At 32.8% G+C, this 21,351-nt stretch overlaps 16 protein-coding genes and 2 pseudogenes across 18 annotated transcripts, besides 2 other annotated features; 5 read left to right on the top strand and 13 right to left on the bottom strand.

Annotated features, from left to right (window-relative positions):
* Window positions 1-10,542: part of a mobile genetic element that runs on past the window's edge.
* Window positions 52-609, bottom strand: TVAGG3_0882980 (organellar and viral DNA polymerase type B; the record flags this gene model as incomplete). Its single annotated transcript, XM_051250503.1, has 1 exon — window positions 52-609. The coding sequence occupies one exon, from the start codon at window positions 607-609 to the stop codon at window positions 52-54; it is 558 nt and encodes a 185-aa protein (XP_051085978.1).
* On the bottom strand, window positions 1,926-2,396 carry TVAGG3_0882970 (integrase core domain containing protein family; the record flags this gene model as incomplete). Its single annotated transcript, XM_051250502.1, has 1 exon — window positions 1,926-2,396. A coding segment is annotated over one exon (471 nt), but the record flags the coding sequence as incomplete, so codon positions are not given.
* Window positions 2,883-4,074, bottom strand: TVAGG3_0882960 (keratin-associated protein family; the record flags this gene model as incomplete). Its single annotated transcript, XM_051250501.1, has 1 exon — window positions 2,883-4,074. A coding segment is annotated over one exon (1,192 nt), but the record flags the coding sequence as incomplete, so codon positions are not given.
* TVAGG3_0882950 (uncharacterized protein) lies at window positions 5,361-6,137 on the top strand (the record flags this gene model as incomplete). The annotated part of the gene is made up of 1 exon (XM_051250500.1): window positions 5,361-6,137. The coding sequence occupies one exon, from the start codon at window positions 5,361-5,363 to the stop codon at window positions 6,135-6,137; it is 777 nt and encodes a 258-aa protein (XP_051085975.1).
* TVAGG3_0882940 (uncharacterized protein) lies at window positions 6,400-7,014 on the bottom strand (the record flags this gene model as incomplete). Its single annotated transcript, XM_051250499.1, has 1 exon — window positions 6,400-7,014. One exon carries the CDS (start codon window positions 7,012-7,014, stop codon window positions 6,400-6,402), a length of 615 nt encoding a protein of 204 aa, XP_051085974.1.
* On the top strand, window positions 7,040-7,441 carry TVAGG3_0882930 (uncharacterized protein; the record flags this gene model as incomplete). The annotated part of the gene is made up of 1 exon (XM_051250498.1): window positions 7,040-7,441. One exon carries the CDS (start codon window positions 7,040-7,042, stop codon window positions 7,439-7,441), a length of 402 nt encoding a protein of 133 aa, XP_051085973.1.
* TVAGG3_0882920 (protein of unknown function, DUF4106 family) lies at window positions 7,535-8,292 on the bottom strand (the record flags this gene model as incomplete). Its single annotated transcript, XM_051250497.1, has 1 exon — window positions 7,535-8,292. A coding segment is annotated over one exon (758 nt), but the record flags the coding sequence as incomplete, so codon positions are not given.
* TVAGG3_0882910 (uncharacterized protein) lies at window positions 8,455-8,649 on the bottom strand (the record flags this gene model as incomplete). Its single annotated transcript, XM_051250496.1, has 1 exon — window positions 8,455-8,649. One exon carries the CDS (start codon window positions 8,647-8,649, stop codon window positions 8,455-8,457), a length of 195 nt encoding a protein of 64 aa, XP_051085971.1.
* TVAGG3_0882900 (uncharacterized protein) lies at window positions 8,903-9,223 on the top strand (the record flags this gene model as incomplete). The annotated part of the gene is made up of 1 exon (XM_051250495.1): window positions 8,903-9,223. The coding sequence occupies one exon, from the start codon at window positions 8,903-8,905 to the stop codon at window positions 9,221-9,223; it is 321 nt and encodes a 106-aa protein (XP_051085970.1).
* Window positions 10,543-11,776: 1,234 nt separating the features above from the next.
* On the bottom strand, window positions 11,777-12,007 carry TVAGG3_0882880 (uncharacterized protein; the record flags this gene model as incomplete). Its single annotated transcript, XM_001298326.1, has 1 exon — window positions 11,777-12,007. One exon carries the CDS (start codon window positions 12,005-12,007, stop codon window positions 11,777-11,779), a length of 231 nt encoding a protein of 76 aa, XP_001298327.1.
* Window positions 12,008-12,311: 304 nt separating this feature from the next.
* On the bottom strand, window positions 12,312-12,832 carry TVAGG3_0882870 (annotated as a pseudogene). The gene has a single exon. A coding segment is annotated over exon 1 (521 nt).
* A 211-nt stretch (window positions 12,833-13,043) lies between these two features.
* On the bottom strand, window positions 13,044-13,340 carry TVAGG3_0882860 (uncharacterized protein; the record flags this gene model as incomplete). The annotated part of the gene is made up of 1 exon (XM_051250494.1): window positions 13,044-13,340. One exon carries the CDS (start codon window positions 13,338-13,340, stop codon window positions 13,044-13,046), a length of 297 nt encoding a protein of 98 aa, XP_051085969.1.
* Window positions 13,341-13,360: 20 nt separating this feature from the next.
* Window positions 13,361-21,351: part of a mobile genetic element that runs on past the window's edge.
* On the bottom strand, window positions 13,859-14,135 carry TVAGG3_0882850 (annotated as a pseudogene). The gene has a single exon. A coding segment is annotated over exon 1 (277 nt).
* On the top strand, window positions 15,470-16,023 carry TVAGG3_0882840 (uncharacterized protein; the record flags this gene model as incomplete). The annotated part of the gene is made up of 1 exon (XM_051250493.1): window positions 15,470-16,023. A coding segment is annotated over one exon (554 nt), but the record flags the coding sequence as incomplete, so codon positions are not given.
* On the bottom strand, window positions 16,258-16,650 carry TVAGG3_0882830 (uncharacterized protein; the record flags this gene model as incomplete). The annotated part of the gene is made up of 1 exon (XM_051250492.1): window positions 16,258-16,650. The coding sequence occupies one exon, from the start codon at window positions 16,648-16,650 to the stop codon at window positions 16,258-16,260; it is 393 nt and encodes a 130-aa protein (XP_051085967.1).
* TVAGG3_0882820 (uncharacterized protein) lies at window positions 17,339-17,797 on the bottom strand (the record flags this gene model as incomplete). Its single annotated transcript, XM_051250491.1, has 1 exon — window positions 17,339-17,797. One exon carries the CDS (start codon window positions 17,795-17,797, stop codon window positions 17,339-17,341), a length of 459 nt encoding a protein of 152 aa, XP_051085966.1.
* On the bottom strand, window positions 18,655-18,840 carry TVAGG3_0882810 (uncharacterized protein; the record flags this gene model as incomplete). The annotated part of the gene is made up of 1 exon (XM_051250490.1): window positions 18,655-18,840. One exon carries the CDS (start codon window positions 18,838-18,840, stop codon window positions 18,655-18,657), a length of 186 nt encoding a protein of 61 aa, XP_051085965.1.
* TVAGG3_0882800 (keratin-associated protein family) lies at window positions 20,497-21,294 on the top strand (the record flags this gene model as incomplete). The annotated part of the gene is made up of 1 exon (XM_051250489.1): window positions 20,497-21,294. The coding sequence occupies one exon, from the start codon at window positions 20,497-20,499 to the stop codon at window positions 21,292-21,294; it is 798 nt and encodes a 265-aa protein (XP_051085964.1).

Genomic DNA, 21,351 nt, shown 5'->3' with positions numbered 1-21,351 from the left:
TAGATGGTTAGATCTAACCTCATTTCTACCCTCATTTCTACCCCAGTTATTTTATAAACATTTTACATGATATACGTTATGAATTCGTGAGATTCTAAACAGTTTTGTAGCTTCTATTTCTTCTTTTAGTACATCGAATGTTTTAACAATGCCGAAGGTTTCTTTATACTTCTTCTTGACGTCAGATAATAGGAAATCGTCAGCAGTTGGATAGTTTTTGTTCAGAAATGCTAACATGTCCATTTTATCTTCTGCTGGTTTCTCTACTTCTTTCTTTAAGTCAGCATAGTCGTTTCTCATACGTTCTATCTCTTTGACGGAGTAGTTATATTTCCTCATTGCTGCTTTACATTTAGAACATTGTGGATTCATTTTTGCGTTATACATTGAAATTTGACCTGCTAGAACAACTAAGGCGTCAATGGTTTTCTTTAACTCAAAAGCAGTTGGTTTTATCTGTTCATTCCATACCTTACCTCTTCTATCTTTATCTCTTATCTGCCATACACATTCTGCAACTAATGAAACAAAGTTGTCGTATGTCTTAAATTCTTCGGATTTATATATGTCAGAGATGTTCTTATATACCATGTCGCAATCTTTGTCCATAACTTTATGGTTGCAATGATATCCTAGAAACTCATAATTTACTTTACGTATGAACTTCTTTATTTCTACTGAGTCAGTTGGTTTCACTTCTATTTCATCGAATTCATGAATAGTGAGCTTTTGTTGTTGGATTTCAGGCAATTTGGGTAAATGGTCAATAATGTCCTGCATGTCATAAAGATATTCTTCATTTTCTTCATCCTGTGCGGTACAGTCTAAATTACTTGTTAAAAGTTCTTGCTTTATCTTCTGGATTTTTGTTTCAAAAGTATATGAAGAAGGAATAAAGCTTTTCATCTCTACTAACATAGATGTTGGATTCATGACTAACGAATTTGGTGGTGCTGTTGTTTGAATTGTTGTTGTGCCGATGTTGAAATCATATCTTTTATACAAAATAAAAAAATAAATAAAAATAAAACTAACTTTATTTTTTCATCTTAAGGAAATTCATGAAAATTCAAGACCCTTTGGGTCTCGCCGCTTAGCGGCTGAGTAGAAATGAGGGTAGATAACTGTTATTTTTGACGAAGTGAAGATTTGCACTTCGTCAAAAAATCCCTGAAATCAAGAATTAATTCCCGTCAAATACAAAAAATGAGGGTAGAAATGAGGGTAGATAACTGTTATTTTTGACGAAGTGAAGATTTGCACTTCGTCAAAAAATCCCTGAAATCAAGAATTAATTCCCGTCAAATACAAAAAATGAGGTAGAAATGAGGGTAGATAACTGTTATTTTTGACGAAGTGAAGATTTGCACTTCGTCAAAAAATCCCTGAAATCAAGAATTAATTCCCGTCAAATACAAAAAATGAGGGTAGAAATGAGGGTAGAAATGAGGGTAGATCTAACCATCTACCCTAAACATTATTTTGGTCATGGACTTCGTCCTCGCCGCTTTGCGTCTTTATGTTAAAATAAATGGTACCATTAATGATATCATGACTGTTCTCGTTCATGTCTGATTTACATCTAATGAAAAAGTTTAGAAGAATTTTCTTATTCTTTCTGGCATATTTTTGTCTTTCCAGTACTCCCGCTCTAATGGTCCCAGATGTGTTGGCTTTGACTCTCTCAAGTTCTTAGATGGTATAACATCTTCAACACCTCCTTCATATCTTACTTTATAAGTGTCATCGTTTATGTTATAGTCAAGTATTTCAATAACCACTCCTCGCTTTGCTTCGTCAATGGTTTCAGCAAGTTTGCCATTACTACTTTCAACTAATTTATGACGAGGATAAAACGCAATAGAGTCGTCAGCAGCTTTTATAAGATATCCATTACCTTGCGTAGAGTCTACGATATAATAATTTCGACTTAACCTTAAACGTTTCTTTGTCAACGGTTTGTCGTCAAGAACTACACGAACTTTTGTACCAGGAATGAGGGTAAATTGTGTTGAATTTCTGATATTTTGTGTTTGACTTCGTTTCTTTTGTATATACTTTTCTTCTTGTTGTTGTGTCATTGAATTTGTTGTATGTCCTGTTGTAGAATGTGTTGAGGAATTATATACTTCGAGAAAATGTTTCATTGTTTCTTCGGTAAAGTCTCGCTCTTGATTTAAATCTCTGAGAGTCCTTATGAAGCGGTTTATGATGCCGAGTATGTTATGGTTATGGTCTTCAGTAGTGTAGTGAGTTATGTTATGCTTAATGAGAAATTCTGTGATTTCGTTGCTGAGGTATGCACTGTCTTGGTCTGATGTTAAAGTACTTGGGCTATGTTCTGCTACAAACTTTTGTAAAACTCTTAACACTTCACGAGTTCCTTTGTTCCTCATTGGATATGCATATGCTTTACGAGTGTTAACATTAATGAAGATGAGGAATGTTTATGTCCTCCTTTCTGCTTTGAATGAGAGTGTCAAATTGTATGCGTCAGGGAGTGTTGGAGTAAATTGGTAAAAAGTAGTCGTAAGGGTTTATTTTTGTTTGATGTACAACATTTTTGTCAAAGAACCTTTTCACTTCAGCTCTGTTAGTAAATCCCCAACTCTTTGCAGCTTCATTGAACTTCTTAAATGACCTCCATGGATGTTGTTCGAATACTTCTTTCAAGCTCATTTATGTAAAGTTAAAGATTTTATTCAAGACGGTAAGTCCGCAAAGCAGGCTCAAGCGCGTTCATTGAACGCGGTACCATGCGAATATAGTCACAAATGGTGGCATATAATCTTCACCCGAGCCTGTTGGATTTGTTGTGAAAGTGTGTGAATGATTTCCTGTGGTTCCACAGAAAATACCTGTGCTTGAATCTACTGGGTCACTTGAAATATCATATCTATGCATTCCCTGTCTATCCAAACCTGCTGCAAGATTTGTATAACCTCTTTTTGTTATTGAATGTGAATGACTACCTGTTGTGTTTGTAGTTCCTGTATGAGTGTGCGGTGGAAGGTTTGCTTCTTTAATTTTCTTCGAACCTCCTGTTTGCTTTGAAGAGTTCGCACAGTATAAGAATTTATCTACAATCTGCTTCCACATACCAAAACCTAAAACTGTTTCTGGATTTGTTGAATTCATTGACGTATAAATAGAGCCTATAGGATATAATGTTTGAAGTATTTCTGTCTTTAATGTTTGAAGCTCTGTTTTGTCTGCTTTCTTATCTAACATTGTTGGTAGTTCATATGCTTCAAAGTTTCTGGCATGATCTTCGATATTCCTGCAACTCTTATCTAAATTGTTAAGAGTATCTTTTACGCTTGTACTTGGATTTTCTAATGGTGCACTTGAACCAAGGTCAAAGTTCAATATTATGTCGTCTGCTCTAACAGTAGTGAAGGATTTATGTGTATGGTTCTTGTCGGCTTTACTGTCTAATGTAGCTTGAAGTTCATTTATATCGGAGATGTTGTGTTTATGAGATTTCAAAACTTTGTTCATTGCTTCGAGTTCATCTTTGTCAGCTTTACTTTTAATAGCATCTTCAAACGTTATTTTTGCCTTAACTCTCAATGTAAATCTTGGTTCAACTAATACACCGTTAACATTGAAAGTAGAGGCATAAATTTCATCGTTATAACCAAATGCTTCTGGTGCTTTAGCTACATCATACTGTACAGTACAGCTTATGTCATAACCTTTAGCACGAATGTATTTATATCTTCTTTCATTAACATTTTTTGTCTTCGCTTCATCACTTCGTGTTAAATATCCATGGTAGTCTGTTATAATCTGTTCGTCTGAAGTTATATAATGAACGTGGTTTTTATCTGCTTTTTCGGCTAATTTCTCTTCTATCTCATTTATTTCAAGTTCATGCCTACCACCACCTCCCGAAGAAGTATTTTTCTTCAGCTCTTGAAGAACGTCCACTTCGCCATCTTTAGTGTCAATAATGAGACTTTGAGTTAAAACCTTTCCTGTCTTAATGGATGTTTGTAAAACTTCTTCTTCACCGTGTTCGGGATCATGGTCGTCATCATATCTTGTGAAATCAGAGATGTTGTCATACATTAAGCATATCTGTCTCAAAAGTTCTGCTATTTGAAACTGGAACGAAAGATATACAGAACTTTCATCATCTCCTAAAGTCAAGTCTGCTTTCTTAAGTATTTCTTGAATGTATGCAATGAGAACAGAGTACCTTGGAAAATATTCGAACAATATTTCATTAGCTGTTGGTTTTGGTGGTTCTTCTGGAGTTTCTGCATCTCTTGACTTCAATGCTCTTGCTCTCAAAGACCTAAATGTTAGAGCACCAGGTTTTACAAAGGACTTTATAAATGCTTTAATAGTTCCTGGTAAGTTATTGTTAGCATTAAGTAAGTTCCTTATGCTTCCATCATGTACGTCCATAGCACTATGTAAAAAATCTATACTTTTCTTGTAGTCAGCAATAGACTGACTGTGATTTTTTAAAGATTTGTCAATACCTTTAAGCCAATCTTCATGCATGTCTGATACTGAGCCAAGAATATCATTTGCTTCCTTTAGTGTATTTTGTGCTTCTCGTAAAGTATCCAATCCAGTACGTGCATTGTTTGCTATACGTCTTACAGTATCTATTTGACTCCTTATTTCTTGCATCCAACCAGATAAAGTTTTAATAGTATCCGAACCATTTGAAATGAAGTTCAAAGCATTTTTAACGTCATCTAAAGCTTCTTCACCAAGTACTGCCCATATCTTTCCGATTTGGTATTGAAGAACTCCATATGAAGCAGCTGTTAAACCAGTATTTATAAGGTCCCATATCCATGATTTAGCAGTTTTTCCATCCTTTCCATCCTTTCCATCCAAACCGTTTTCGCCTTGAGGTCCTTGTATTCCTTGTGGTCCTTGTGGTCCGGTGTCACCCTTCTCTCCTTTCAGTTCATCTTTATGTTCGTTATAATATTCTAATGTCATAAGGTGTACATCGTTACTGCTACCAGCAACGCCGAGAATTTGTTTCTCATTCATGACTAAATTCTTTAGGCATTTAATGTTGTCGTCAAATCGAAAGCTCTTTAACAATTCAATGAGAACATTCAGTACTTTCACTAATGAGGCATCTACTGTAGAATTTATATATTGCACCGTTCCATCATTTATGATGGGAACCTTGCTTGTTGTAATGAATGGGTCATAAGTGTTAAAAGTATCGAAATCAATGACTTTTTTAGTTTTTCCATCGTCAATGACTAAATCATTGCCTTCAATGGTTAAAGTTGAGTTTTCGTTTACTAGTTCATGTGCTCTTCTTGCTTCATTTGTTTCATACGCATATGCAGCAATAGTCATATTTTAATGAGAATAAAATGTTGTTCTATTTGCAAAGTACAGACCCAAACGAATACGGGACAGTAAAGCTACAAACAAACTTAGGTCTACAGAATGAGGCGCTTGCATTCAGAATGGTTGACTTCAATACTATTGCTTCATTCGTTATAACTGACGAAACAGATTTCATGGAGTTTGAAATAGATGGAAAGAAGCACGAAATAAGATTTCACAATAATGTAGAATATAAGATGGAAACATTAGCTGGAGTGTTAAATGCTCTCATAAATACTACAATAAACAAGGATAACGAAGAAAACTTAATGAATGTTAAACTTATTGCAGGAGTTTTGAAGTTCAGTTATGCGAAAGAGTTTAAGATACCAAGAATGAGTCATAGAGTACAACTTCTTTTGGGAGCATACCATATGACATTTCCTTTGAAAAGTGTTGACAAAACGATTGAGATGAAATCTGTTCCATACGTATGTTATGGCAATTGTTTGTACATTGAGTCAAAAATAGCTAATGTCACAGGTATTTCAGGAGTTAATAGTAAAGGTTCAGTAGAATATAAATCCTTCTGTTATGAAGTAAATTCAATGTTCATTCCAAACGTTCCTGTCATAGCAACTCATTTAGGTAAATGGGTTCGCATTAGTCCTCATAATTTGAAAGACATGCAATTCAGACTAGTTGACTTTCAGGGTGAGCCTGTAGAACTGAAGGCACCAGTGCGAATGACTGTTGAAGTTGACTTTTTAGAAAATATTAAATGCAACAGCTTACAAGAGAACTCAGAGCTAAAAATATAAAGTATGAATGTTATGTATTAGGTCATGAACTTTGGTTGTTGCTGTTTGATGAAACAAATGAATTAGTTATGTCAGTCAAGAGAACAGAAAAATATTGTGTTAGTGAAAACTGCACCAAGTCAATAAGATTAGGTTTGCATTATGAAGATGAGTTCGATACTGTTGAAGAAGTTTTGGATAGATATTACAAATTGCTAACTTGAAATTTTTTGACTGACGGTGCAAAGCGCCAAGATGGGCTCAAAGAGCCCTCCTGACTGCTTTAATTTACTAAAACATATTTCAAACAAAGCTTATAGTCAGTAGATAGTTTTGTATACTCGTTCGAATATTTATACTTAAACTCAACTCCTGTAGTTTCTGGTGTTTCAATGATGCGGATGTTACCTATTTTCATGAATAGTGGAGTTTGACCACAGCATTCGATTTCAGGGTCGAGATAGTCAATGACACATTGTTTCCCTGTTATTCGTGAGATAACATTTTCAAGGTCCTCCTTTGTTAGAATTATTTGGTTCTTACTTATAAGATTTGTCAAAAGCTTCTTATCGTCTTTGAGTAAAATTGTTTGGTATAACTGAAGAAGGTAATGGTCTACGTTATCTGAAGGATTTGTTTGAACATTTATGTAAGGGTTGTCGTTGGCTTCTCTTGAAAGAATTTGGTCCAGTGGTGGATACTCTAACTTAACATCTGATGTAGCGTTTGCACTTGAAGCTGTGTTTAAATTCACCGACTTAAGTTCTGGTTCTTTTTCTTTCAAACACTCTGAACTATAGTTCTTTATGACAATATTGTTTGTCGTTCGTGAGTCAACATTTGATGTTGGTTCAATTGGAACATTAACAGCACCAGCTAAGATGGATTTGCTTCTCATTTCATATAGAATAAAAACCTTTTATATGTATGAAATGAACAATATACTCGACAAGGGTTTGAATGTAAAGCTAACGAATGAAAATATTGTTGAATTCACTGAGACAGGAGTTGTGTATAAAGATGTAGAACTACTGAACAAAAGAGCAAAGGGAAGAAGCAGGAACATGAACAAAGGGTGGAAGCCTATAAAAATTTATGTCAATGATGGCTCAGGAGGTTCAAACATAAAGTATGCAGAAAGTTATAGAGTTTATGCTCTCAAAGGTGAAAAGCCTTCATTTAAGAACAGCTATTCTAACGCATATCCTCAAAAGCTAACGGATGGGGAAGTGGATGATATGAATGACAGCAAAAATATTAACAGAAATGGCGACAGAGATGCATGGAATTTGTTTACCATCAGTCAATTGAAGGTTAAACTTTAAAACAATGTTGGTCGTTCCCATGGAATATTTTTGACTTTAATGGTATTAGTCATGATATGAATCTCAAGGTATGAACGAGGAGAGATGAGAGACTTATATGCTTCCCAAATTTCTTCAAAAGGTAATGTTATACCTGACTGTTTCCAAATGAGTTCAATGTCATAACGTGAGAAACCTTGAAAGATAACGAAGTCAGTTATGAGACGTTTTATGTTTAAAGCTAAAAACCTCCATGTTTGCATAAGTATTGCTACAGTTAAATGGTAATGTCTGACTTTAGTAATGATGTTAGCTAATGGTGAGTCTGGTTTTGACACTAAACCTTTTCCGGCGAAGTCGTCACAAACTAATAAAGTGTTTGAAGGATACTTTTTGAAGGGGTATTTTGAAAGTTTTGATAGAATGTAGTTTGTCAGTCGTTTCATATCGTAAACTCCTGAGTACTGACGTAAGTGGTGTTTGTCAATAATTCTTTCCATCTCTTCTGAAGTCTTTTGCATTCCTGACTGTATGAACTCTACAATTGCATAATATTTTCTCTTACGTCGAATGTAACGTTGAAGAAATTCAATGAGTTCGCTATCTGGAACTTTAACGACAGATGCTTGAACTTTACTCATGAATGTTTTCGCTGTTGAATCCATAGAGTCTGAAGTTGCTGATATAATGATTTGGTCATAGTAAGAGTCGTTTCCTAAACGCTCTGTTATGAGTATATGACGAATTAAATTAAATGTCTTACCTGAACCCATCTTTCCACAATAGAAATAAACACCATTTGAACAGAACTCATAGTCCTTACTGAAAGGAAGAATGAGAGAAGAGTTAAGTTTGTCTGTAGTTTCATTCATGTCTTCATCTACGTCATGTATTAAATGCTTCATTTTATCTCCATTAAAAATGCAAGTCAGAAATATTCAGAACATAGCACCGAGTCTAACTGACAAGAGTATAAAGATATACTATGAACACGTTATGATGAAACCAACCAAAATTCAAGAAAGTCAGTATACTTATGAATATCCAAGACACTGGGTAGAGTATGTAGGAGGTGAGAAAGCTATTGAAATCAGACAGGTTCGAAGTATTCCAGCAGGAAGAACAATATTATTGAAGAACTTTAATGTTTTGAGATATAATGATGAAACAAAGAAGCAAGATAGTTTTCCTGTTGCTGTGTATGTGAACTTAGATACAGGAGATGACATGAAAGTTTTTAATACAAAGCTTCAAACGGTAGTGAGAGAACAACTTACTGCGGAAGGACATCCATTACCTTCAGAAGTTACCATAGCATATAATTTTGAAACAAACTCAATAGATTTTAAAGTCATCTCTGCAAAGAAGTCAGGTTTTACATTTAATGAAGCAGATGTATATTCGAATGAAAACTTCAAAGCTATTGCATGGTTAGATAATGACGATTGCTTTAAGAAAATCTTTAAATTCAGTGACTCAAAGATGTCAATAGATGACCTTCGTGGAATGTTACCATCGACGTTTACAGTTGAAGGTTCAGCAGGATTGCTTACAAGATTGTCAATTGGTGGTATTTGGTCTCGTGAGAACATTGTTATAAAATCCAGTATAAGTGAATTTGCTGAAGAATCTATATTATGTCTTTCAAACTATATGTATTCGCCGCCAAAGCATTATAGTATAACAAACTTTGTCAGTAAGTTTAACATAAGACTTGTCGAACCTTCTTCAATGAAAGATGTTGTGCTACCTAAAGATGGAAAGGATGGACTCATTATTGAGATGATTTTAATAGCATATTAAATGAGCTTGTTCTTGAAGGTCATTCATGATGAAATAACTGTTGTAGAAGATGTTAGCAATTGTTCAGACATTTTGAAGCGTATAGATGATATAAGAAATAAGTTAGATAGACCGCAAAGCGGTGAGGGCGAAGCCCGTGAGAACGCTTATGTTTCATTGACTTTTTCCAGTAACGAGAACTTTTATGAGATAATATTGAAGAGAGATGATTTTAATATGGTGTAAATGGTAGCTTGGGCAGCTTTAGGCGCAATGGGAACAAAAGCATTAGCATTTGGAGCAAAAGCACTTGGAGCTTATGACGCAGTAAATAAAATGAGTGGAGGAAGGGTTTCAAAGACATTAGATGCAAATAAAGGAAAGATTGGAGGCTGGGTTGCAAAGAAGTTAAGATTAAATAAAATAGGGCTCATAAATAAAGCATCCAATTTGGTTGCGACTGAGTCAGAAAATGCTTTAGGAAAGGACGATGAGTTTGCAAAACACGCAAAAGACTTTAATGACCAGATGAAAGGTGAAACAATGCATTTAAATAGAGTCGATGGAACTAAAGAAAATGTTTCTTCTCCACCAGCGGTTTATCCATACGGACCTTATGGAATGTATGGAAACCCTTATGAACGACCATTTGACCCATTGACTGGTGGAAGTAATTGGTATCATTACGGACGAAGAAGAAAGATAGTCAAGTTGGAGACGGACGTAAAGAAAGCAACTAAAAAGAAACCAAGGAAGAGAGTTATAAAGCAATGAATTCAACAGGTTAGAAATGAGGGTAGAAATGAGGTTAGATCTACCCTTCTACCCTAAATTTATTTTTGCGCTATGTTTTCATACGTGTGAGGGTGGTGATATCATTATTTTTTAAGTTTATTTTTATATAAATGACGAAAACTATTGAGATAACAAACTACAACGGTCATGAGTTCAAGAATTTGTTCTTCGTTCCTCGTGAAAATACATTCTATCAGATACGAGGGAGAAAGGGTAAAGTTAGTTTGAGCGTTTATGAAGGAATGAAGAATGGAAAGTTTATACAAGCATATGATACAAACGGTAAACGTGTTTCATTACATTTGTCAAAACTTACTAACATTTATTTTGACAGTGACTTTGACCTATATGAAGAAGAAAGTGAGTCAGAAGATTATGAGCTGTTATGTGAAGCACAGCAATGGGAGGAGTTGCAATACTTTTGTAAGTGAGAACGTTTATTTTTTACATTAGTGAAGTCATTAGTGGTTGGCGGTTTGTAAATATTTAAGGTTAAGTTAGTGTTGTCGTTTGTGTTGTAAAATATACGTTACTGGTTTTGTAAATATTTAAGGTTAAGTGGTGTACGGAGGCGCGCAGTGCCTCAGTACACGACTTAGCCATACTAACTGGAATCATAAATGGATCACGACGGTTGAATAATGTTGGAATTGCTCTTGCTGTGGATTCAATAACTCCATATCCTGGAACAATAAATTTATCTTCTGTAATTTGCATTTGAATAATGCTGAAAGTAACTTCACCACTCTCAACAGTAATTTGTGGTGAAGGAAGTTTTCCATGTTCAACAGTTGTTTCCTTAACTTCTATCTTAAGGGTTGTAAGAGCTTCGTTTCCAGCTATTGTTGGAGTTAATGTTTTAATTTGTCCCTTGTTAGCACGTTTAACACCCTTTATTAAAGTAGTTGGTTCACCAATTTGTTGAAATTCTCTTGTATAAGTTTTACCAAAATCTGTTGCTGTAACAGCTTGATAATCTGCTGGATCCATCTCTCCATAACAAACATATTGAATATCAGCAGCTCTCGCTGGATCAACTTGACAATAAACCATTGAATGAGGTGTGTTATAATATTTAAGTAAGTTAGTATCTAGTAATTGGGTACCAAGGGTCTACGCCCCTTAGTACTCAAATTACTAGAATTTACAAAAACCGTTTGACACGTAAAATATTTTCGACATTTACAAAAATAAAAAAATAATTTTTTAAAAAATAAACTTAAAAATAAACTTTAAAATTTTTGACACTTTACAAAATAAAAAAAATAATTTTTTAAAAATAAACTTAAAAATTAACGTTAAAATTTTTGACACTTCACAAAATAAAAAAATAATTTTTTAAAAATAAACTTAAAAATTAACGTTAAAATTTTTGACACTTCACAAAATAAAAAAATAATTTTTTAAAAATAAACTTAAAAATTAACGTTAAATTTTTTAAATTTTTTTATCATAGATTTTAACACCCAGAGTAAAAAAAAATAATTTTTTAAAAATAAATTAACCCAAAAATTTTTTAATTTCTGTATATACTAAATTTTTCATAAATGATAAAATTAATTTTAGGGTATATCTAACCCGATATCTAACCCGATTTCTCACCTTGTGAATTTTCAACAGTAAATATACTGGCATGATTCAGGAATGTCATTGCTGCTGTCTTCAAACTCTTTTATAGATTCATACCATAAACGAGCTTCACGGGAGATGAGAAGTAATGAAACAATAATTAATAATTTATTAGTAAAATTCATTTTATATAAAAATAAAATTTTATATCTAATCTGATTTTTCGAATTCGTCTAATTTCTTCTTCAGTTCTGCTATGTTATCTTCATATAATTTAATCTTTCTTAATATTCCATCTTTATTTAATGGCTGCTTAATTTTTCTAAATTGAACTCTACCATCTTTCATTTGATGAACATAAAAACCTTCTGGAATAGTTCCTGATTTAATGTATTCAACTAAAAACTTTTGTTTTGTTGCTTCAGTAATTTTAGTACTCATTTTATTAAAAGTAAAAAATAAAAAATATTTTTAAAATTAACTTTATTTTTTATGAGGACTCTCTGAGTCCATCTGAGCCGCTTAGCGGCTTCGTCGTCTTTTCCTTAATTCCTGCGGATCAACTAGGTCGGTTGAAGGTCTTTGACTTTCTTTATAGTGCTTATAGAGTGTATAAGCCGCCATATGATAAAGATAATTAAACCATAAATACGCTTTACCTAAAGTTTTCAATCGATTATATAAATCATTATTGTTAGGCGTTGCAGGTGGTGCAGGGTATTCGAGAACATCTCTAACCATTTAATTACTTTAAAACTCTTGGTTTCTTTTTAGTTTTTAACAGTTTCTTTGCTTTTGCGATTTTAGCTAAAATATATCTTCGACCGTAATGGAACCAATTCGAACCTCCTGTTTTAGGGTCAAAAGGTCTTCCATAAGCGTTCGGGTCATATGGTGCGACTGCAGTTACTGGCGCTGGTGCTGGTGATGGCGCAGGTGCTGAATTAATCGGCGGTGCCTCAATTGGTGGATATTCTGGCTGTTTCTCCTTTTCTTTAAGTGAATTTAATTTAAACTCTTCACCATTCAGCTGACCTTTAAAATCTTTTAACTGCTTAGATATTTCATTATCTTCACCTAAAAGGTTTGCGACTGGTCAGCGACCCAGTTACCTAATTTCTTTAACTTTTCAGATTTTAATTTTCTGGCAGCAGCTCCCACAAGCATTCCAGCATTATTTTTTAAAGCTTTTGATACAGCTCCACCAGTTAAACCGTCAATAGCTTTATAACCTCCATACAAAGCTGATAGTGTTGAAAATACCATTTAATGCTTATTAAAATCATTTCTCATAATGATTAACTCATAAAATTTTTCATCGGAGCTAAACGTTAATGAAACTCTGACTTTTTCACCACTGAACCTCTTTATTAGTTCATTAATTCTATCAATTATATTAGCACACTCACTTACATCATCAATGATAGTAATATCATCACAAATTATTTTTACATTTAACGACGTCATTTATTACAAATTAATTTCTTCTATTCTTTAAATAATTAATAAAAGACCTAATACGTGTGAGTGGTTCGCGGTTCCTTTCCTGTGTCGGGCTTGTTTGAATCGGTGTAGATTTTTTCAGACCTGTTGGAATAAGATCAGCCCCGGCAGTTGAATTAATCGGTGTTCTATATAAATTTCTATATAAATATGGTCCCGCTACAGCACCAGCAGCTAATAAAAGACCTACAGGAATTACAATTCTATTATAATTCCGCGGTTTAGGATCTTCATCAAAACTAGCCCATGCGCTTTCAGTCGTTGAACTCATTTATATATAATTAAATTTTAATAAGCGATTAATATGAGTTCGATAATAATACTATCTTTTCTGTCATCAGGAAGGACAATATCTTTTAGGCTCGATGGTTCAACTAATTTTATATTAAATTTATTAACATAATTAGTTATTGAATAATGCTTCGGCGGAGAATATAAACAGTTTGATAAACATAAAATAGAATCTTCAGCGAATTCACTTATACTTGATTTAATGATTGCCGCTTCTCTGGACCAAACACCATTAAATGAAATTGATGTTAATAAATAATCATCATTTTTAATGGAAATTGATTTTGGTAAGTACTCCAGGAGGTCATTTAATGTTATCTGTTCTGCTCCGAACTGAGCAAATCGATAAAAGCATTCATCATTATTAATTCCTGTAATCTCTTGAAAATTTTTATTCGTGTATATATTTTCAATCTCATCACCGACAGCACCATCTTTTAAATCAAATATGAAACCAGCTTTTGAATTTGAATTAACACGAAATTCTATTGAATTAGTTTCAAAACTATAAAACATATCAACTTCATTAGGTTGAGGATATCCGGCACCTTTTAACTGTTCAATAAGAACCGATTTAATCTTTTTATTAAATGCTGTCATATCATCTCCTGTGTCTAAATCTATATAAATCTGTAAATCATATTGATGATTATCTCTTATTATTCCAAAGTTATATAATTCAATGGTTCGTCCTGCAGGAATGGTTTTTATCTGTCTTATTTCAATTGCTTTTTCACCAGTGTTATAATCAACCCAGTGTTTAGGGTATTCATAAATGTATTCACCATTGATTATTTTAAACGGTTGTGAAAATATGTGCTCATAATAGATTTTAATACTTTTATCATTAAGACTGGGAACGGTATTAACAAAATTTCTGACTTGTAATGCATGAAAAATAGCGTGACTTCACTTTTGACAGTTTACAAATGTAAAGTGTTGCATCCTTAAAAACTTGGAAATATATACATTCATGAATTATCTTGTATATTAATTGAAAATCCATAAAACCCTAACAATATTTTTTCTTAAAAAAAACTATAAAAATATAAATAAAATTAATCGTTAAATAAAAATATTTGATATTAGAATTTTATTGGAAAAATAAAAAACTTAATATTTTAAAGAAATACTTAAATACTTGAATGTTTTAACTTTTACATTATCATATAGACTCTCAAATTATTAGCCATTTTGGCTGAGAACTATGGTCTGCGAGGTACATAGATAGAATCAGTACCTCGCAGACTATAGTTCTCTATATGGCGCCGAAAAATTTTTGGTGAAATGTCGTCGCATTTCACCAAAAATTTTTTCGGCGCCATAGGAAGAATTGGAGGGTGTGAGATACTATTACATGCTATAGTACTCACACCCTCCAATTCTTAGCCAAAATCGCATAAAATTTGCTACTTATCTTCAGATTACCTCCCATTATAAAATATATCATTGCTATCTCATTGTACTATATTTCCACCCTATTGTATTTAAAAATATAAAATTTTTTGATAATATATTTTTATATCTTGAATTTTCAAACAATATATTCACAGATAATATAATGGAAAATCTATCTCAACCTAGCCTTAAAGTACCAAACTCCTGCTTGCATTCTCACTCACAAATATTAAACATCCATCTCCAAAAAACTAAATTCTTCACAATTTTTTTAAAATTGAGAACATAAAAAACGTATGCATTCAATAATTTAAGATACTAACAAATATTAAAAACTTCAAAATATCAGATATTAACGTTTTTCAATTAAAAAAAATATCATTTTGCTTTTCAATTCGAACATAAATCTTAAATATTTTTAATTAATATCTGATTTACAGCATTATTATCCATTTATAAATCTGACAAATAAATGACAAAACCATCAGAAATAGTGTCACTTTTTGTCAAAAGTGAAGTCACGCTATTTTTCATGCACAACAAACAAAATTTCTGACTTGCATTTTTAATTATAATAAAATGAAACATTTATTTGAAGAAGTAGATGAAAAAATGAATGAAAAATCTGATAAACTCAATAGTTCATTAATTCTTCCCTTCAGTAAGGATTATCAGTTCTGTTCAAACGGTGTGTATTTCTATTGCGGAAAAATGGGTTCGGGAAAGACTTTTAATTTAATACGTCATATTTTAATTACTGAACGGTTAGGCTCTGAACACGCTAAAGGCGTGTTGAGCTCCGAAGGAGCGAATTCATATTATGACCAAATCATTATATCAGCAACTTCAGATTCAATGGATTCAACAGCGAAGACGTTTATGAGTAAAGTTCAGGCATCTGTTGTGAAGGTTCCAGATAGCGAATTAATTTCTTTTCTTCAACGTTATATAAGAAGAAAGAAGAAATATTATGCAATAGTTGAATTTATACAATCAGGAATGCAAAAGACCTCGGAAGAAATGGAAAGAATTATTGATAAACATCATTTGAGACAGCAGGATGGTACGTATGATATGAAACGATTGACAAACTACATTCTCTCAAAACTTTCAAAATATCCTTTTAAAAAATATCCATCAAACACTTTATTAGTTTGTGATGATTTCGCTGGTAAAGGTTTAGTTTCAAAACCAGATTCACCATTAGCTAATTTAATTACTAAAGTCAGACATTATCACATGACTGTAGCAATACTTATGCAGACGTGGAGGTTTTTAGCTTTAAACATTAAACGTCTCATTACTGATTTCGTTATATTTCAAGGTTTCTCAAAATACGATATAGAATTAATTTGGAAGCAATCAGGTATAACATTACCTTTTGATGAAATCTGGGATGCTTATAAATCACTCATTTCACCACGTTCATATTTAGAAATTCATATAATGACTAATACAATTAATGTTAAAAATATACCTTGGGAAAGACCAACATTATTTTAAAGCTTTATTTTTAGATGAGGTGTAGTGAATAGATTCCATCCATCTCTATCACCATTTCTGTTTATATTTTTGGTGTCATTCATGTCCACACTTTCTGGATCAGTTAGTTTTTGAGGATAAAGATTAGAATAACTGTTTTTAATCGATGGTGCTTCACCTTTTAACGCATAAACTCTATTACTTTCTGCATATTTAATGTTTGAACCACCAGAACCATCATTTACGTAAATAGTAAATGGTTTATAATCGATGTTCATATTTCGACTTCTGCCTTTTGATTTCTTATTTAACACCTCAACATCTTTATAAACTGCGCCCGTTTCAGTGAATTCAACAAGATTTTCATTTTCAAGTTTCACGTTTAAACCTTTATCAAAGATATTATTCATTTTTATAGTAATAAAAGGTTTTTATTCTCTAGAAAATGAGAAGTAAATCCATCTTAGCCGGTGCAGTGAATGTTCCAATCGAACCGACGTCGAATGTTGATTCAAGAACGACAAATAATATTATAATCAAAAATTATAGTTCTGAGAACTTGAAAGAAAAGGAACCTATTTCCTATGGTCCTGTGAAAGAACTGAAATCCGTTAATTTAAACACAGCTTCAAGCGCAAATGCAAATAGTGAAGTTAAGTTAGAATATCCACCTCCATTAGAGCCAATAATTTCACGTGAAGCTCAGGATAATCCATATTCAAATGTTCAGACTTCTACAGCAGATAACGTAGACCATTACCTCCTTAATTTATACCAAACAATATTACTCAAAGACGATAAGAAGCTTTTGACAAATCTTATTAGTAAGAATCAAATAATTTTAACAAAGGAGGATTTAGAAAATGTTATATCAAGAATAACAGGGAAACAGTGCGTTATTGATTATCTTGACCCTGAAATCGAATGTTGTGGTCAAACCAGTATTTATGAAAATCGGTAATATTAGAATAATCGAAACACCAGGAACTACAGGAGTTGAGTTTAAGTATAAATATTCGAATGAATACACAAAACTTTCAACAGAATATAAACTTTGCTTGAAATATGTTTTAACGAATTAATTTAAAATTTATATTTTTATGGGCGAAGCCCCGTCGCGTAGCGGCTCCCTGGTTCATCATCTAGTCCATTAGCTCTTATATTAGACCAAAAATCAACTTCTATAGTCATCTGCACAGGAGCTTTAATTTCAATTGGTTCGCCTTGAAAATCAACTAATCTAAATGTCATATCTTTTAAGTGGTGTGGTTGTATTCGAACCCATTTTCCTTCGTGTCTTAATAAAATCGGAAAATTAGGCATGAATACAGAATTAACGGCGTAACAGAACGATTTATATTCTATAACAGAATTTTTATTATTAACTCCTGAAATTCCTGTTACATTACTTATTTTTGATTCAACATATAAACAGTTTCCATAACATATGTAGGGTGCAGATTTCATTTCAATTATATATTTTTGATTTTCAATAGAAGATTTTAATGGTAATTCTTGATGATAAGCACCTAATAATAAACGTGCTCGATGAGTCATATCAGTAATTTTAAATTCTTTTTCGGAACTAAATTTTATTATTCCTGAATCAGTTAATTCACAGTTAAGGGCTCCATTAAATTTTTCATCAATGAGATCCTGAATCTTTTTCTCTAACGTATCAATATCATATTTATTTCTTGCTTTAAAATGAATTTCAGTACTAATACCATCAATTTCAAAAGTAATGAAATCGTTAGTGTCTGTTATAACAAATGAAGCGATAGTGCTAAAATCAAGAACTCTGAAAGCTAGTGGTTCATTCTGAAGACCAAGGTTAGTTTGTAATTTTAATGTCCCGTAATCATTAGGGTCTGTACTTTGCAAATAGAACAACATTTTATTCTAATTAAAAATATGAGTATATCCGCATATTCTTATGAAGCTGATAGGGCGAAAAGATTAATTTTGGTTCATACACGTTTTCATTTGATGATGAGCATTTAATTATCACTGATGGAAAAACTGAACATTATATCTCATGGAAAGAATATGAAAAATTCATTCCAATATTAACGCCATGTACAATGCCTTTATAAAGACGGTGAAATTATTGAAAAAGATAACACAACAGTATATAGGTCTGTTTATGAAGCATTAGAATATATGTTGAATTATAATCCCGAAAGATTTGACCCAAGCACTACGCCATGTGCAATGCCCTTTATTAAGGATGGTGAAATCGTAAGGGTTCCGAATTCAACGGTTTATACAGCTGTTCAAAACAGTTTACAAAACATTTTAGCGAATATCTTTAATTCAGAAACTACGGAAATAAAATTACCGTATATAACAGATGCTAAAGAAATTAAATCAAAAACAACAACATTATTTGCATCACTTAATGATTTAATGACTTATATAATTAATACTCCCCAGCCGACTACGGCATTTGATCCAAACTCGACGGTTTGCAGCGTACCTTTCATTAACGACAGTTCAGTAATTGAATTAAGGGATTCAACAGTAAATGAATCATTAAAGGCTTCATTAATGAAAATCATTGATTTTAACTCATTCATGAATACATATAATTCATTCATTAATGTTTCATACACTTCTAAAGAAGGTGAGCCAAAAACTATGATAAAGCGGTGTATGAAATAAAAGCATCAATGACGAAATTGAATTCGTTAACTTTTGACGGTGATAGTTCCGTTAACAGCATGACATCAGGAAAAACGATTTTAACGAAAGAATATTTAAAATCTCATGTTAGTGTGTTCGTTGAAATTGAAAAAGAAGGTGGAATTAAGTTCGATCCACTGGGTTTCATTTTCGACTTAGCGAATGCGGGTGTTAGTTTCGCTGAATGGACAACTATACAGAGTGAGATAAACGCTATATGGACGTTTTTGGGGTCAAAAGCGGGAATGGGTGAGCTTGTAGATGCTGCAAGAACATTAGGTGAAACGGGAAATTTTGTAGATGGTTTTAAAAGACTTGTTTCAAATGTTTTAACAAACACAAAGAAATTATTTAGATATACCGTACATAACGGACAGATTTTCGAACAGGTAGCAACAAACCCTCCGGTTATGGCTGCGTTGATGATGGCTAGAGACATAAACGAAGAAGAGGAGAAACCAGAGGATACGGGTCAGGTTATTCGAGACATTAAAAACGTGTATCCTGAAGTTATTGATTTATTTAGAGGTGTTAATGATTCGATTTCAAATCATTCTATAACCATTGATGAAGAGAATAAATTAACAGATTATACATTCGTCATTATTGCAGAACTAATGAAGAGAATAAATGAAAAAGGTATAGCTGATATAATTAATGTCAGCGATGTAATGATGAAAAGAAATTTTGACTCATTATTTACAGAACCGAAAACAGAATATAGTCTTTATGACGTAATTACTGAATTAATGAAAAAGATTAATGATAATAAGAGTTCTGGCGGAAGGGTTGAATTAGAGGTGAATGATGTTAATGAGAAATTAGATAGTAAGGCAGACAAAAATGAGCTTTTAGCTCTGAGTGATAGAGTCACGAACCATGTTCATTATGTAAGTTCAGATGAACAGATTATAACGGATTATCATGATTATTTAACACGAATTGAAGAAAGAGTGAATACGGAAGACCCTAATGAGTATAGATATAAATACATTCGTGCTGAAGGTTATGACATACGTTGTACTGTACAGTATGACACAGGAAAAGAAGCAGAAGCATTTGATTATAATGAGGAAATTTATGCCTCTAGTTTCTTTGTTAATGATGTATTAGTTGAACCAAGATTTACTTTGATGGTTAAGTCAAGAATGAAGGTGGAAGATGCTATTAAAACTAAAGCTGACAAAGATGAACTTGACGCAACGAACAAAGTTTTGGAATCTCATAAACACAATATCTCCGACATAAATTCACTTCAAACTTCATTAGACAGTAAAGCAGACAAAAATCATACGCATGAATCCTTCACAACTGTTAGAGCAGACGACATAATACTGAACTTTGATTTGGGTTCAAGTGCACCTTTAGAGAATCCAAGCACTAGCGTAAAAGATACTCTTAACAATTTAGATAACAGTTGCAGGAACATTGAAGGTCATGCCAGAAACTTTGAAACATATGAACTACCAGCCCTTTTAGATAAAAAAGCAGATAAAGAACATACACACGAATTCTTCACAACTATTAGAGCTGATGAGATAATATTGAATTGGGCTATTGCTTCATCAAGCATGCGTGATGAGGATACGTGCACTAACCTAAAAGATATGGTTGTTGATTTAGCCAATAAAACCGACAAAATATATGTAGATGAAGAATTAAATCGTTATGATACAAAAGCAATGAGTTATACAGAAGAAGCAAAGGAACGGGTCAATGAAAATTATGTGAAGAAGTCGGAAGTAAATGATGCGGTTAATGGTAAAATTAATGAAAGATTTTCGAATATCGATTCATTAACAGTTAATGACATTCAATTACACCATCAATTACCTGGTCAAAAGAATGTGGAATATAATAATCTTACTAATGTTCTCGATGGTTTCAATGAATTTAGAACTGATGCAACAAATGCGATTGTAAGCATGAAGAATGAAATATTGCAAGCTATATATCCTGTTGGTTCTTTATATACATCAATGAACTCAACAAATCCAGCAAGTGTTTTAGGTTTTGGTTCATGGCAGCAGATTGTAGATAAATTCTTATACTGTGCTAACTCTTCAAATCAAACAGGTGGTTCAAAGAAAATTTTAGAAGCAAACCTTCCACCGCATAAGCATACAGGAACGACAAACTTTTCAGGATACCATACGCATACTTTCGATGACCACTACGTAGCTAACTGGCAAAAAGATTTTAACAGTGACAATACATTTAGACCATTAGATACTACATGCAAATGGGTTAAAAGAACAACAGATGAAGGAGGCAACCACCAGCATACATTTACAACAAATCCAACAGGAAGTGGTGCAGATTATATGCCACCGTATATTACAGTTTATGCATGGGTTAGAACGGACTGAAAGTCCTGAGCTCCAAAAGAGCGAACAGCTTAAAATTTACTAAATTTATTTTTACAT

Source organism: Trichomonas vaginalis, chromosome VI, assembly GCF_026262505.1.
Source record: "Trichomonas vaginalis G3 chromosome VI, whole genome shotgun sequence".
Taxonomy (NCBI): domain Eukaryota; phylum Parabasalia; order Trichomonadida; family Trichomonadidae; genus Trichomonas; species Trichomonas vaginalis.
The sequence above is the reverse complement of the archived record's forward strand: the minus strand, read 5'-3'. Positions and strand labels throughout refer to the sequence as shown.